Here is a 16,312-nt window from a genome sequence, read left to right on the forward strand (position 1 = left end):
CACCCGGGAGTAAAGTTCAATTGATGATAGATTGTTCTCCAAATTTAGGGGGCCAAAACCTTAGTCTATTAACGGGCATGAGAGTGAGAGAAGGTTACATCTGTGATAATAATCTTTCAAGATATTTTGTCACTGCAGGGCATATAAAAAGAATGAAAGAAATTCCTGCTATCAAAAGTAAGCGTCTCCTTTCTTAGCCTGCCATTATAAATTGAATAATAATCAGTACATATAGAACCGAAAGGCATATTTAATGTAATGCAAAAAAACGAGTAGTGTCCAAAAAGATTTCGGGCTTGCAGCCGGTTGTCTTAAACTTCATTGCACGATATTTCGGCTGGGCAACTGCCAGCCATCTTCAGGTGAACCAAACGAGGACTGACGAAGACGTTTTTTTTTTCTTTTCTTTATTGTTATTTTAAACCTGTACAACAGGCAGGCTGTCAGCAGCATCCTACTACGCTCTTCAGCCAGAGGATACACAATGAGAAGAATCACTGAGAAGACACGTAAGATACAGAATGGTGGGCAATAAAACAGGAGACACATAAAGACAAACACGGAGCCGTTCACACTCGACGATAATCCACACTGCAAACTGTTGATACGACGCACAAACACTGAAGAAGACGATGGCACTGGTGAACGATGGAGTGTGACGGTGAAACACTGAACACTAAACATGACGGCACACACGAAACACTGATGGCGGTGATCTCCGCCACTTAGCGTGTGCGAGTCCGGGGACCTGCCAAGAGGGGAAAAGGGGTGAAGTGGGGGAGAGGGGAGAAAAAGGATGCCAATGGCTGAGGAGACGGGGGCAGGAGGAGAGGGACAGGGGAGGGGAGGCCCAGGGGAGGAGGGGAGAGAAAGGGAGGAGGTAGGGAAATGGGGGAGAAGGGAGGGAGGGTGCCCAGAGGAGCAAGCACAGGAGGAGGGCGGGAGGATCAAAGTTGGTAGGAGGGGTAGATGGAGGGGAAGAGGGCATCATCAGGGAGGGGGAGCTGGTGGAAGCCACCTTGGGAGAGGGTAAGGAGGGTGGAGAGATGGAGACCGGGTGGGACGAGTGAATACAGGCGCGGCAGTGGGCGGGGGTGGGAGAGGATCGGGGAGACGAGTGGGTGAGGAGGATCGAGTTTGCGGAAGGTGTACAGGATCCGTATCCTTTCAAGGAAAAGGAGGAGGTTGGGGAAGGGGAGGAGATCGTACAGGATCCGCGTGGGGGATGGGAGACGGATGCGATAGGCGAGGCGGAGAGCATGACGTTCAAGGATTTGGAGGGATTTATAAAAGGTAGGGGGGATGGAGATCCAAGCTGGATGGGCATAACAAAGGATAGGGCGGATGAGGGATTTATAGGTGTGGAGGAGAGTGGAGGGGTCCAGACCCCACGTACGGCTGGAGAGGAGCTTGAGGAGACCGAGACGGGAGCGTGCCTTGGCTTGGATTGTCCGGAGATGGGGGGTCCAGGAGAGGCGACGGTCGAGGGTGACGCCAAGGTACTTAAGGGTGGGAGTGAGGGTGATAGGACGGCCATAGATGGTGAGATAGAAATCAAGGAGGCGGAAGGATGGGGTGGTTTTGCCTACAATGATCGCCTGGGTTTTGGAGGGATGACGAAGACGTTCTCCGCTCCATCTTATATAGTGCGCTGATAGTACTGCCGCGCATGCGTTGCAATCGTGGAGACAGAAGGGGCACACCGCCCAGCGGCAGCGCCCTCGGTGGTGGAACTGCAGTACTCGGTTGCCGTCGGTATGGTCGTTGGCGGCAGCTATCAAAGTATTCTGTCGTCTTCGTCTCGGGCAAATTTCGGAGATGACGGGATTCCACGCGTTATTCAATTGGTAACCACTGTCACGGTTCATTAGATTTCCCGCAATGCGTATATCAACTGTTTCTTTGATAATGGAGTCGCAAAAAGTTGTTGCAGTGGTCAAAATAGATTGAATTTCCGTTAGAAATACAATGTTCCGCAACTGCAGACTTACTGGGTTGCAGTAGGCGAGTGCGAAGCTGATGTTCTGTACAACGCTCTTCCACTGTACGCGTTGTCTGTCCTAAATAGGCCATACCACATTGACACGGTATTTTGTAAATTCCCGCCTTCCGCAGTAACAAATCATCCTTCACAGATCCCAGCGAATCCGAAATCTTAGAAGGCGGACGAAAAACCACTGTCACATGAAAATGATTAAGAATCGTTGTTATCTTGAAGGAGATATTTCCGACAAAGGGAAGAAATGCTAGGGACTTGCCTGGCGCGTCCTCCTCTTTCCCGGTTCCTGGCTCTAGTTGAAAAAACCGTGTTAAGTGTCGTCATAAGGGAGCTTGCAATGTTACATTTCGTTACGTTATGTTACATTACATTACATTTCCTTCTGATGCTTTCTTTTCCTTGCATTTCCTCCCATTACCCCATCCCTTCCATTACATTACATTTTCTTCGATTTGTTTCGTTTCTTTCCAATATGTTAAATGTTTTGTTTTATTTCCCTCCATTCAGTTTAATTATGTTATCTTTCCTTTCATTTCGTTTTACTGCATTATGTAACGTTTCCTCCCGTTTCTTTGCGTTACGTCATGTTACGTCACATTTCCTTCCATTTCGTTCCATTCGGTAACGTTTTATTTCATTTTGTTACGTTATGCTACATGTTACATTACGTTATACTCTCCTGGAAATTGAAATAAGAACACCGTGAATTCATTGTCCCAGGAAGGGGAAACTTTATTGACACATTCCTGGGGTCAGATACATCACATGATCACACTGACAGAACCACAGGCACATAGACACAGGCAACAGAGCATGCACAATGTCGGCACTAGTACAGTGTATATCCACCTTTCGCAGCAATGCAGGCTGCTATTCTCCCATGGAGACGATCGTAGAGACGCTGGATGTAGTCCTGTGGAACGGCTTGCCATGCCATTTCCACCTGGCGCCTCAGTTGGACCAGCGTTCGTGCTGGACGTGCAGACCGCGTGAGACGACGCTTCATCCAGTCCCAAACATGCTCAATGGGGGACAGATCTGGAGATCTTGCTGGCCAGGGTAGTTGACTTACACCTTCTAGAGCACGTTGGGTGGCACGGGATACATGCGGACGTGCATTGTCCTGTTGGAACAGCAAGTTCCCTTGCCGGTCTAGGAATGGTAGAACGATGGGTTCGATGACGGTTTGGATGTACCGTGCATTATTCAGTGTCCCCTCGACGATCACCAGTGGTGTACGGCCAGTGTAGGAGATCGCTCCCCACACCATGATGCCGGGTGTTGGCCCTGTGTGCCTCGGTCGTATGCAGTCCTGATTGTGGCGCTCACCTGCACGGCGCCAAACACGCATACGACCATCATTGGCACCAAGGCAGAAGCGACTCTCATCGCTGAAGACGACACGTCTCCATTCTTCCCTCCATTCACGCCTGTCGCGACACCACTGGAGGCGGGCTGCACGATGTTGGGGCGTGAGCGGAAGACGGCCTAACGGTGTGCGGGACCGTAGCCCAGCTTCATGGAGACGGTTGCGAATGGTCCTCGCCGATACCCCAGGAGCAACAGTGTCCCTAATTTGCTGGGAAGTGGCGGTGCGGTCCCCTACGGCACTGCGTAGGATCCTACGGTCTTGGCGTGCATCCGTGCGTCGCTGCGGTCCGGTCCCAGGTCGACGGGCACGTGCACCTTCCGCCAACCACTGGCGACAACATCGATGTGCTGTGGAGACCTCACGCCCCACGTGTTGAGCAATTCGGCGGTACGTCCACCCGGCCTCGCGCATGGCCACTATACACCCTCGCTCAAAGTCCGTCAGCTGTACATACGGTTCACGTCCACGCTGTCGCGGCATGCTACCAGTGTTAAAGACTGCGATGGAGCTCCGTATGCCACGGCAAACTGGCTGACACTGACGGTGGCGGTGCACAAATGCTGCGCAGCTAGCGCCATTCGACGGCCAACACCGCCGTTCCTGGTGTGTCCGCTGTGCCGTGCGTGTGATCATTGCTTGTACAGCCCTCTCGCAGTGTCCGGAGCAAGTATGGTGGGTCTGACACACCGGTGTCAATGTGTTCTTTTTTCCATTTCCAGGAGCGTATTTCCTTCCGATGTGTTCTATTGTTTAAGTTTCCTCCCTTCCCTTCCGCTACATTCTTTCCCATTTCTTTACAGTATGTTTCATGTTACATTACGTTTCCTTCCGTTCCGTTCCGTTATGTTCTGTTCCCTTCCGTTTTGTTTTGTTACGTTACGTTTACTCCCGTGACTTACGTCTCCTCCTGTTGCCTTGTGTTACGTTACGGGAAGTCAACTTGACACGCAGTGTGAAGCGACCTTAAGCCATAGCTGGAATGTTCGTGGAAGCTGAGTGTTACGACAGCCGCGTGTCCTGCTGCAGGCGAACACGGTGGTGACGGTGGCGTGCGTGCGCGAGCTGGCGCGCCGCGAGCTGCTGGAGAAGGCGGCGCCGTGCGCGGACGAGTGCTGGTGCGGCGAGGGCGGCGAGCCGGCCGACTCCGCGCTGTGCCTGGCCGGCGGCGCCGACGAGCCGGAGGGCGGCGGCCCGCAGCTGGGCCAGCGCGTGCTGCGCCGCTGCGCCTGGCTGCTGCCGCTGTTCGCCGTCGCCTGGTTCCTCAGCGTCGTCGCGCTCGAGAACCCGCACGCCCTCACGCTCTCCTTCCTGCACGGACTCACCACCGGCATACTCGTGAGTCCGACCAGCACAGGCATTGTCCTCCTCAGTTAACATTTAAGTCTACAAGCAAACCCCCCAAACTACCACAACGTGCACAGGGGAGGGAAGCTCATACTAGTGCTAGTCATACTCTTACCCTCTTACACGAAAATGGACTGAGACAAAAACTATCTATATATAAGTCTGCAGGCTTTCGTGGCCGTTGCCACTGAAGTTACACTACAGACCATTCAAATTGCTACACCACGAAGATGACGTGCTACAGACGCGAAATTTAACCGACAGGAAGAAGATGCTGTGATATGCAAATGATTAGCTTTTCAGAGCATTCACACAAGGTTGGCGCCGGTGGCGACACCTACAACGTGCTGACATGAGGAAAGTATCCAACCGATTTCTCATACACAAACAGCAGTTGACCGGTGTGAAACGTTGTTGTGATGCCTCGTGTAAGGAGGAGAAATGCGTACCGTCACTGTTAACAGAATATGCAATCGATGGGTCCAGGGGGACAATACGGAACGCCGTGCTGGATCCCAAAGGCCACGTATCACAAGCAGTCGAGCTGACAGGCATCTTATCCGCATGGCTGTAACCTATCGTGCAGCCGCGTCTCGATCCCTGAGTTGACAGATGGTGACGTTAGCAAGACAACAACCATCTGCACGAACAGTTCGAGGACGTTTGCAGCAGCATGGACTATCAGCTCGGACACCATGGCTGCGGTTACCCTTGACGCTGCATCACAGACAGGAGCGCCTACGATGGTGTACTCAACGACGAACCTGGGTGCACGAATGGAGAAACGTCATTTTTTCGGATGAATCCAGGTTCTGTTTACAGCATCACCATGGTCGCATCCGTGTTTGGCGACATCGCGGTGAACGCACATTGGAAGCGTATATTCGTCATCGCCATACTGGCGTACCACCCGGCCTGATGGTATGGGGTGCCACTGGTTACACACCTCGGTCACCTCTTGTTCGCATTGACGGCACTTTGAACAGTGGACGTTACATTTCAGATGTGTTACGACCCGAGGCTCTACCCTTCATTCGATCCCTGCGAAACCCTACATTTATGCAGGATAAGGCACGACCGCATGTTGCAAGTCCGGTACGGGCCTTTCTGAATATAGAAAATGTTCGACTGCTGCTCTGGTCAGCACATTCTCCAGATCTCTCACCAATTGAATCTCTCGCGAATTGAAGCGTCTGGTCAATGGTGGCTGAGCAACTGGCTCGTCACAATACGCCAGTCACTACTCTTGATGAACTGTGGTATCGTGTTGAAGCTGCATGGGCAGCTATACCTGTACACGTCATCCAAGCTCTGTTTGACTCAATGCCCAGGGGTATCAAGGCCATTATTACGGCCAGAGGTGGTTGTTCTGGGTACTGATTTCTCAGGATCTATGCACCCAAACTGCGTGAAAATGTAATCACATGACAGTTCTATTATAATATATTTGTCCAATGAATTCCGATTTATAATCTGCATTTCTTCTTGGTGTAGAAATTTCATTGGCCAGTAGTGTAAAATTTTCTGGGTTATTAGGCCGCGTCGTAGTTCTACTAAAATGATCGACATTTATGATCGACATTTCGACCCCTGTGCTGGGATGTTCCTAGCCGGCCGGTGTGGCCGTGCGGTTCTAGGCGCTTCAGTCGGGAACCGCGTGACCGCTACGGTCGCAGGTTCGAATCCTGCCTCGGGCGTGGATGTGTGTGATGTCCTTAGGTTAGTTAGGTTTAAGTAGTTCTAAGTTCTACGGAGCTGATGACCATAGATGTTAAGTCCCATAGTGCTCAGACCCATTTGAACCATTTGGGATGTTCCTCAGGATATTCTGGTGTCCACTACTGCTAGAACACTGTCAGTGACAAGTGTCGCGTCCTCATATAAAGGGGAGTTTTCTCGCGTTCGTGCTGGAGAAGTGATAGTATTGTTTAAAATTAATATGGCTACCATTGGTAGGCCATAGTCATAGGCTAATATTCCCGCTCTGATGCAGAAGAAGGGTTGTTGTTGGCTAATCTCCTGTGGATACCAACGGCGGCCCACCCTCATTGGATAGAAAGGCAGTATTCCACACCCACACTGGAGAAGGGTTATTGGTTGAAATTCCTGCTACTGCTATTGGTTGGTCGTCATCATTGGCTAGATTCGAAACGAAGAGACCAAGACAGAGGGAATGTTTACCAAAATATTATTGTCCGCCGAGGTGACCTGCAGCGCGTTGTTTATGTCGCTCGCGAACCACGGCCGCGTATTCGCTTCCTTGATGGCGGGGAGCTACGATGCCGGAAGCCTATAGCCGTCCTCTCTATTGAATTAATTCAGTCTTGGAAATTTCAACCGCTTCTCGGACCTTCCTTCTATGGATGTTTATTTCCTTAGCCAGCACACGCACGTTGTTAAAATCGATGTCAGAGCTACAGTTGTCATGACGTTCCGCTACTGCCGATTTTTCACTCTGTTTTAGCCGCATGTGCCGTTCGTGTTCCTTAATGCTGCAAGTCACCTCGGCGGACGATAATATTTTTGGTAAACATTCCCCCTCTCTAGCTCTGTCCGTTTCGAATCTAGCCAATGATGACGACCAACCGATAGCAGTAACAGGAATTTCAGTCAATAACCCTTCTCCAGTGTAAGTATGGAATAGTGCCTTTCTATCCAACGACGGTGGGCCGCAAATGGTATCCACAGGAGATTAGCCAACAACGTCTCTTCTTCTGCATCAGGGCGGGAATTTTAGCCTATGATTATGGCCCACCAATGGTAGCCATATGAATTTTAACCAAATCTATCACTTCTCCAGCACGAACGCGAGAAAACTCTCCTTTATAAGAGGACGCGACATTCGTCTCTGACAGTCTTCTAGCAGTAGTGGACCCCAGAATATCCTGAGGAAGATCCCAGCAGAGCGGTCGAAACATCGATCATTTTAGTAGAAATATGACGTGGCCTAATAACCGAGAAGATTTTAACTTCAGTAACTATGTATAATCTTCTATACGAACCCTGTTTACCTTTATTTTGTGTTTACAATATTTATGCAAGATGTATGTTGGTGGCACTAGAATCGTTATGCAGTATATCACGAATAGCAGTGCTCCAAACTTTCTCAATAGTCTTTCGTTAATAGATCATCTTCTTCGCTCCAAGGATTGCCGTTTGAGTTCATGAAGCATCTCCGTATTACTCACGCGCTGTTCAAACCTGTAGGTAATAAATCTAGCAGCACGCCTCTGAAAAACTTCGACGTCTTCTTTTAAAACGAGCATGTGGAATCCCAAATGTTCTAACACTGTTCGAGCATGTATTACGAGCTGGTAGCCTCACAATCATCAGGATGATTTTCTTGGAATGGTTGAGCAAGGCACTGTATTCGAGGATCATTTCTTTGATGGCCTTGTAATCTGAAATGCAGAAAAGTTAGCATCATACTTTTATTCTTCAAGAGAATTTTTTTCTAGTCTGGTGCAACCCGCTACGAATTCCTCTCCAGACCACCATACCAACCTCTTCAACTCAGAGCAGCACTTGCAACCTACATACTCAACTACGAGTATTTTGCTGGGTGTATTCCAAGCTCTCTCTTTCTGTACAGTTTTTCCCCTCTATCCCCTCTATAGCCTCCCTCTAGTACCATGTATCTTAACAGATGTCCTACCTTTTTCAGTGTTTTCCATATATTCCTTTCCTCTCCGTTTCTGCGCAGGACCTCCTCATTCCTTACCTCATCAGTCCACCTTATTTTAAACATTCGCCTGTAGCACCACAACCCAAATGCTTCGATTCTGTTCTGTTTCACTACCATACAATGCTTTGATCCAAACGAACATTCTCAGACATTTGTTCCTCAAATTAAGGTCTATGTTTGATGCTAGGAGACGTCTCTTGGCTAGTAATGCCCTTTCTGCCAGTGTTAGTCTGCTAGCAGCACGCCTAGCTCCGTCCTTTGTTTCTTTGCTACCTTGGTTGCAAAATTCCTTAACTTCATCCACTTCGCGACTATCAATACTGAACTACTGATTTCCTATTTCTGATACTTCTCATTACCTTCGTCTTTCTTTGAATCACTCTCAATTCATATTCTGTACTCATCAGACTGGTCATTCCATCCAGTAGATCATGTAATACTTCACTTTCATTAAGGATAGCAATGTCGTCATGGAACCGTATCATTGATTTCCTTTCACCTCGAAATTTTATCCGTTTCGTGAACCTTTCTTTATTATTCATCATTGCTTCCACGATGTACAGACTGGAGAGTAGCAGAGAAAGACTACAACCTTGCCTTGCACCCTTCTTAATCTGAGCACGTTGTTCTTGGTCGTCCCACTCTTGTTATTCCCTCTTGGCTCTTGTCATATTGTATATTACACGTCTCACCCCATAGCTTACCCTTATTGTTCTTGGAATTTCTAACATGTTACACCATTTTACACTATCGAGCACTTTTTCCAGGTCAGATCCTATTAGACGTGTCTTGATTTTTCTTTAGTTTTGCTATTGCCTATCTGGTGCCTTTATCTTTACTAAATCAAAACTTCTCGTCATCTAACACAACCTCATACAACATCAAAGACGACGTCACAAGTGTCTTGCGATGGCCTCAAGTGGCAGCGTGTGTGTCAGCATAATACCGGTAGTGTGCTAGCGGTGCTTGTACTCTGGCAGGCAGAGTAACCCGGTCAGTCACTTTGTGGCGTGTGGCCGCTTCAGCGTACCACCGACAGCCGGGTGCGGAAGCGCTGAATGCCAAAAGACAGCAGCAGCAGGATAGGAACGAGTTGCCCTCATTTGCAGAGTGTTAACCCAGAAATTCTTGGAGCCTGGATGTCAGCCTGCAGGAGACCCAAGATGGATGGTGTGCGTTCAAGCACAAGCAGTATGAGGCCTAGCAGTTGCCTGTAGAACAGCGGTGGCAACAGCTAGCTGTAGGGGAGGCTGGGTGATTCATATCAGATCGTCGACTGGTGTGGAGAAGTTCTCGGTGCGAGTAATTGATACAGACACATATTGCTAGGCTGGAACTGCCAGGATCTGTAATCACTCACCTAGTCTCTGTCATTCCAACGCGTCGGGACCCAGGTGATCCAGAAACAGAACTTGACATATGCCAATCCAGTTCACCAGTGCAGCGACGTAGCCCTTGCACCATGCAGCGTAGATGGTATTCCCGCCCAGGCAGCTTTCCGACCTGCCTTGCCACAGTTCGACAAAGCTGGTGCAGATGTGCTGACGCTACAAATGAGTCGCACACTTAGTCTTCCCTACAATTCTCCCAATAAATCGTGGTCAACTATTCACCTTCCGTATAACTACACTACTGGCAATTAAAATTTCTGCACCAGGAAGAAATGCAGATGATAAATGGGTATTCATTGGACATATATATTGTACTAGAACTGACATGTGGTTACATTTTCACGCAATTTGACTGCATAGATACGGGGAAATCAGTACCCAGAACAACCACCTCTGCCCGTAATAACGGCCTTGATACGCCTGGGCATTGAGCCAAACAGAGCTTGAATGGCGCGTACAGGTATACCTGCTGCCCATGCAGCTCCAACACAATACCACAGTTTATCAAGAGTAGTGACTAGGGTATTGTGACGAACCAGTTGCTAGGCCACCATTGACCAGACGTTTTCAATTGGTGAGAGATCTGGAAAATCTGCTGGCCAGGGCAGCAGTCGAACATTTTCTATATCCAGAAAGGCCCGTACAGGACCTGCAACATGCGGTCATGCATTATCCACCTGAAGGGATAGAGCCACGGGTCGTAACACACCTGAAATGTAACGACCATTGTTCAAAGTGCCGACAGTGCGAACAAGAGGTGACCGAGCCTTGTAACCAATGGCACCCCATACCATCACGCCGGGTGATGCGCCAGTATGGCGATGACGAATACAAGCTTCCAATGTGCGTTCACCGTAATGTCGCCAAACACGGATGCTACCATCATGGTGCGGTAAACGGAACCTGGATTCATCCGAAAAAAGAACGTTTTGCCATTCATGCACCCAGGTTCGTCGTTGAGTACACCATCGCTGGCGCTCCTGTCTGTGATGCAGCGCCAAGGGTAACCGCAGCCATGGTCTCCGAGCTGATAGTCCATGCTGCTGCAAACGTCGTCGAACTGTTCGTTCAGATGGTTATTCTGTTGCAAACGTCCCCATCTGTTGACTCAGGGATCGAGACGCGGCTGCACGATAGGTTACAGCCATGCGGGTAAGATGCCTGTCATCTCGACTGCTTGTGATACGGGGCCGTTGGAATCCAGCACGGCGTTCCGTACTACCCTCCTGAACCCACCGATTCCATGTCCTGCTAACGGTCATTGGATCTCGACGAACGCGAGCAGCAATGTCGCGATACGATAAACCGCTATCGCAATAGGCTACAATCCGACCTTTATCAAAGTCGGAAACGTGATGGTACACATTTCTCCTCCTTACACGAGGCATCACAACAGCGTTCACCAGGCAACGCCTGTCAACTGCTGTTTGTGTATGAGAAATCGGTTGGAAACTTTCCTCATGTCAGCACGTTGTAGGTGTTGCCACAGGCGCCAACCTTGTGTGAATGATCTGAAAAGCTAATCATTTGCATATCACAGCATCTTCTTCCTGTCGGCTAAATTTCGCGTCTGTAGCATCTTCGTGGTGTAGCAATTTTAATGGCCAGTAGGGTACATTAACCAATCATTCGATTTCATGTCGCTTTGCAAAGTAATGCTGACGTATGTAAAGGACGTGATTGTGTGAAGCAGGACACCACTATTAATGTATTCATACGTTACGGCATTCGCTTTCCTAGTCATCTTCATTATCTTAGATTTTTCCGCATTTAGAGTAATCTTCCATTCATCACACCTGAGACTCATTCCATTTAAGTCAACATGTATCCTCCTACAGTCATTCAGCGACGACACTTTCCTGTCACTACAGAGTTATCAATAAACAGTAGCAGATTGTTGCTCACTCTAACCAACAGATCGCTAATGAATACACCGTGATCTGAAAATATTCGTTCAAATTAATACAGGAAAAACAGAACATCAAAACAAACATATCTCGAAAAGGAAACTGTGGTCTCTGAAGTCAACTTGTAATGTTAGGGAACCTTATGTTAGTGGACGTAAGATCTTGTGTTGGCGTCGCTTACTGGGAATGTATGCTGACATCCAAAACTGTGGAACTTACTGTATGTTGCCAGAACAGCTCGAGGGTGTACACTATGTGATCAAAAACATCCGAACACCTGGCTGAAAGTGACTTACAACGTCTTGGCGCCCTCCGTCGCTAATGCAGGTATTCAATACGGTGTTGGACCAACCCTTAGCCTTGATGGCAGCTTTTACTCCCGCAGGCATACATTCAGTCAAGTGCTGGAAGGTTTATTGGGGAATCGCAACCCATGCTTCACGGAGTGCTGCACGGAGGAGAGGTATCGATGTCGGTCGGTGAGGTCTGGCACGAAGTCGGCGTTCCAAAACATCCCAAAGGTGTTCTAGAGGGTTAAGGCCAGGAATCTGTGCAGGCCAGTCCATTACAGGGATGTCTTTATAGTGTAACCACTACGACACAGGCCGTGCATTATGAACAGGTGCTCGAGCGTGTTGAAAGATGCAATCGCCATCTCCGAATTGCTCTTCAACAGTGGGAAGTAAGAACATGCTTAAAACATCAATGTAGGCCCGTGCTGTAGTAGTGCCATGCTAAACAACACGGGGTGGAAGCCCCCTCCATGAAAAACACGACCACACCGCCTCCGAATTTTACTGTTGGCACTACACACGCTGGCAGATGACGTTCACCGAGCTTTCACCATCCCCACACCCTGCCATCGGATCGCCACATAGTGTACCGTGATTCGTCACTCCACACAACGTGTTTGAACTGTTCAATCGTCTAATTTTTACGCTGCTCACACCAAGCGAGGCGTCGTTTGGCATTTACCGGCGTGATATGAGGCTTATGAGCAGCCGGTCGACCATTAAATCCAAGTTTTCTCACCTCCCGCCTAACTATCATAGTAGTTTCAGTGGATCCTGATACAGTTTGGAATTCCTGTGTGATGGTCTGGATAGACGTCTGCCTATTACACGTTACGACCCATTTCAACTGTCGGCGGCGTCTGTCAGTCAACAGACGAGGTAGGCCTGTACGCTTTTGTGCTGAACGTCTCCTCTCACGTTTACATTTCATTATCACGTCGGAAACAGTGGACCTATGGACGTTTAGGAGTGTGGAAATGTCACGTATAGACGGATGACACAAACGACACCCAATCACCTGAGAATGTTCGAAGTCCGTGAGTTTCGCGGAGCACCCCATTCTGCTCTCTCACGGTGTCTAATGACTACTGAGGTCGCTGATGTGGAGTACCTGGCAGTAGGTGGCACCACAATGCACCTAATATGAAAAACGTATGTTTTTGGGGACGTCCGGATACTTTTTATTACATAGTGTACCTCTGAAAGAGAACTGCCTCCCACTTCAGCATTGCTGTGAGGAATCATCTGAGAGCCACCTTCAGGAATCGATGGATCGGTTGAGTTCGCCCTGTGGCCTGGGCAACGAGATAGCCTGATCTCATGTGTCTGGATTTCTCGCTCTCGTAGCATATGAAACAGTTGGTGTATGAAATCGTTGAGGAAACAGAAGACCATTTCGTCACTAAGAACTGCCGTCTCTTCTGGTACCATTTGCGGACCTGCCAGGAATCGTCGAACAGACATGACAGTCAATGGTCCGACGATATACTGCGTGCATACAGGCAGATGGTCGCGCACTCGAGCAGTTCTTGTGAATGCCACGGCTGTAATTAACATACTAAACTATCTTTTGTGCAAATCGTCCCCCAGCGTCCGAAAGCGCCGTCAGGCACATATGTACTATAACTAAATATATTTATTCATTTTGGTTAGAGAACACTGCAGCCTATACCGTAAAGTATTTTGTATAATGTTATAAGTATATATGTTTTGATGTTCTCTACCACTTGTATTAACTTGAACGAATACTTTCTGAACAGTCTGTACGGAGAACAAGACTGTTCTCTCTCACTTCCCTGGGGCATTCCTGACGATTACTTTGTCTATGTTGCTACATCGAGAAGATGCACGATCTCGTTAAACAACTATGCGGAAGAAATCGGGTGTGGACTCAAAGAAGCTACCCTAGCATTCACCTAAATTATATTATTACATGTAATTAAATTATCCACAGCAAAGCTAATTCTGGATGGCATGGCGGGGATTTAATGCACTCGAATACGGCTTCACATGAAGAATAATCATCACTACATCTGAAAATGCCAGATGATCAATCTCAATTTGAAAATATCAAAGGTTACGAATGCTACGCAACTACCTGGACAATATGCTTAAGGACACATGCGAAAACTGTTAAAAAGGAAGTAATGACTCTCTGATCGACAGACGTAATGGAAACGACAACGTACCGTCAAATCCATTCTGAAGCAATTCCCGGCGACTAGGATTTCGCCGCAGATGTGAAACTCATAGCAGATGTGAAACTGGACATCGCCGTAATGAACAAACTTTACTGGTAGGGAGATGAGCCTCTGTTGGCAGTGGGAGAATTATTAGAGGCATTTTACGAGGTTCATTCATACTCTCCGCTGTGACACGCAGTGGATGGTGACAGCAGGAACGGCGTCGCGTCTCACGCACGGGGCACGCACATTACCTCGGGGTGATTACGCTGCAGCGCCAGTGTTTGCACAGTGTCTGCCGAGTACATTGACTGGCAATCCCATGTCATAGCTCAGCTGCTGCTCACTGCTCAAGTGCAATTACAGCCACAAACACACCAGCTCGTCGCTAATGGACGATTTCTCACCGGCTGGGAAAGTGCACTAGTCTCACACGATGTTCGTGAATTTACGACTGATATCATGCACGTTCGGCGGTAAACAATACCACCTATTGCAGTCGCACTAAACGTACGAGGCGAGTAGAGAGGCGTATCTAGTAGGCAATCTAATTGACCTTCTATTCTGCTACTGGAACCGGTGAGTGAAGCGTTTCTTGCAGATATTAATACAAAAACTCGATCACAAAAGTTGGCTTTATAGTTTTTCATTCGAGAACAATCAGCCACTACAACGTCGCTTGTCAACATCGTTTTCGAAATGTGTTGTTTGAGGATTTCACGCCATAATAACTCCTTTTAAGCTTCTCGAGTCAAACATATGATGTTTTGGTACAATCTGCGTATCGTTTATACGAGGTAATGCCAACATAGTGGCCATGGAAGGTGACGAGCAATCCAGAATGTCCCGTAAAGAGCTTGGTGCTGAGTGAATAAAAAAGTACAGAAAAGTTAATATGGATGTTTTAATGTTTCAAGCGTTCTACATAGCCCCCTCCCCCTGCACACACACACACACACACACACATACACACACACACACACACACACACACACACACACACACACACACGCACTTGAGTCCAAGGCGCAGAACGATCGTACAACCTCGTGAAACTCTCAGAAAAGTTCCTGTTTTTGGAAGCTGTTCAACTCGTCTCTCAGAATGGTTGAAAGTCACACACGTCGCCAAAGCGTTGACCCTTCAAGTGAATTTCTGCAATTTGTTATTTTTTGTGGGTTCATGTTGATGACACCAAGTCTCGTCACCCATGATGATTTTTTCCCAGAAAAGAATTATCTGCGTTTTGTTTTTCAGTCAAGTCGTTCCAGGCGTCCGTGCTTCGTTATTTTTATTCGCAAGTCAGGGTGTGGGACGAAATTAGCACACACTTTTCTCTTGTTCAAAACATTCTGGAGAATGTCCTGAACACGTGATTTAGGGATGTGGCTCCATTGCGATTTGTGACTCAACAGCATTGACCTATTCGTAACTGACTTCTCAAATGTACATTTGTTTTTTACTATTATTAGTTCAAGTTGCCATCGTGGTCATCGCGATGTCGCTTATACGCCAAGAATAATTCAGTTCAGAGCTTTTTTGATGGAGTAGAAATTGTTTTTATCGGACGAATCGACTGAGAACATTACAAGCAACGTTTTGAAAGTATCAAAAATTAAAAAGGTGAAAGTGTGTGGATAAACAGAGGCAACACCAAACCATAAAGCTGTAGTGTGCACCACACAGAATTTACGGATGCAAGAAGCTGGTGTCATGAATGTTGTTTAGTCAGTTCGTGCAGGCTCATTAAATGCAATGACCAAAACATATATGAATATGAGGACAGAATTTTTATAAAATGATACTTACGTTTAGATTTCAGCAGCTACCAACATAGGCCAGTTGACTCAGAACTCAAATCCTGCTGCTGGATAGAGATGTTCAAATAAGGAGGTTAGCTTAGTTTGGAACAAGTAATATGAAGTCTCGGATCACGTTGCATATTGTTACAACCCACTCAGATAAAATAATACCACTACCAATAGATTAGCCACATACTTGTGGGATACCGTTGTATTCAGTTTGTCTCAAAACATTAGGCTCAAAACACACAGAAGTCTCACTACCTTAAAGGGAGTATTTTGAGATCAGGAACCAATGGTCGAAGATGAATATTTTCAGTATTAATGTACGTTGAA

General features: G+C 47.7%; 1 protein-coding gene across 1 annotated transcript in view; it reads left to right on the forward strand.

Annotated features, from left to right (window-relative positions):
* Positions 1–16,312, forward strand: part of LOC124616432 — a 124,793-nt gene that overhangs the window by 73,537 nt on the left and 34,944 nt on the right. The window contains exon 8 of the mRNA XM_047144740.1: positions 4,398–4,706. Within this exon, the coding sequence (XP_047000696.1) occupies positions 4,398–4,706 (309 nt within the window). The remainder of the gene's footprint in view (positions 1–4,397; positions 4,707–16,312) is intronic.

This window comes from Schistocerca americana, chromosome 5 (genome assembly GCF_021461395.2).
Source record: "Schistocerca americana isolate TAMUIC-IGC-003095 chromosome 5, iqSchAmer2.1, whole genome shotgun sequence".
Lineage (NCBI taxonomy): Eukaryota > Metazoa > Arthropoda > Insecta > Orthoptera > Acrididae > Schistocerca > Schistocerca americana.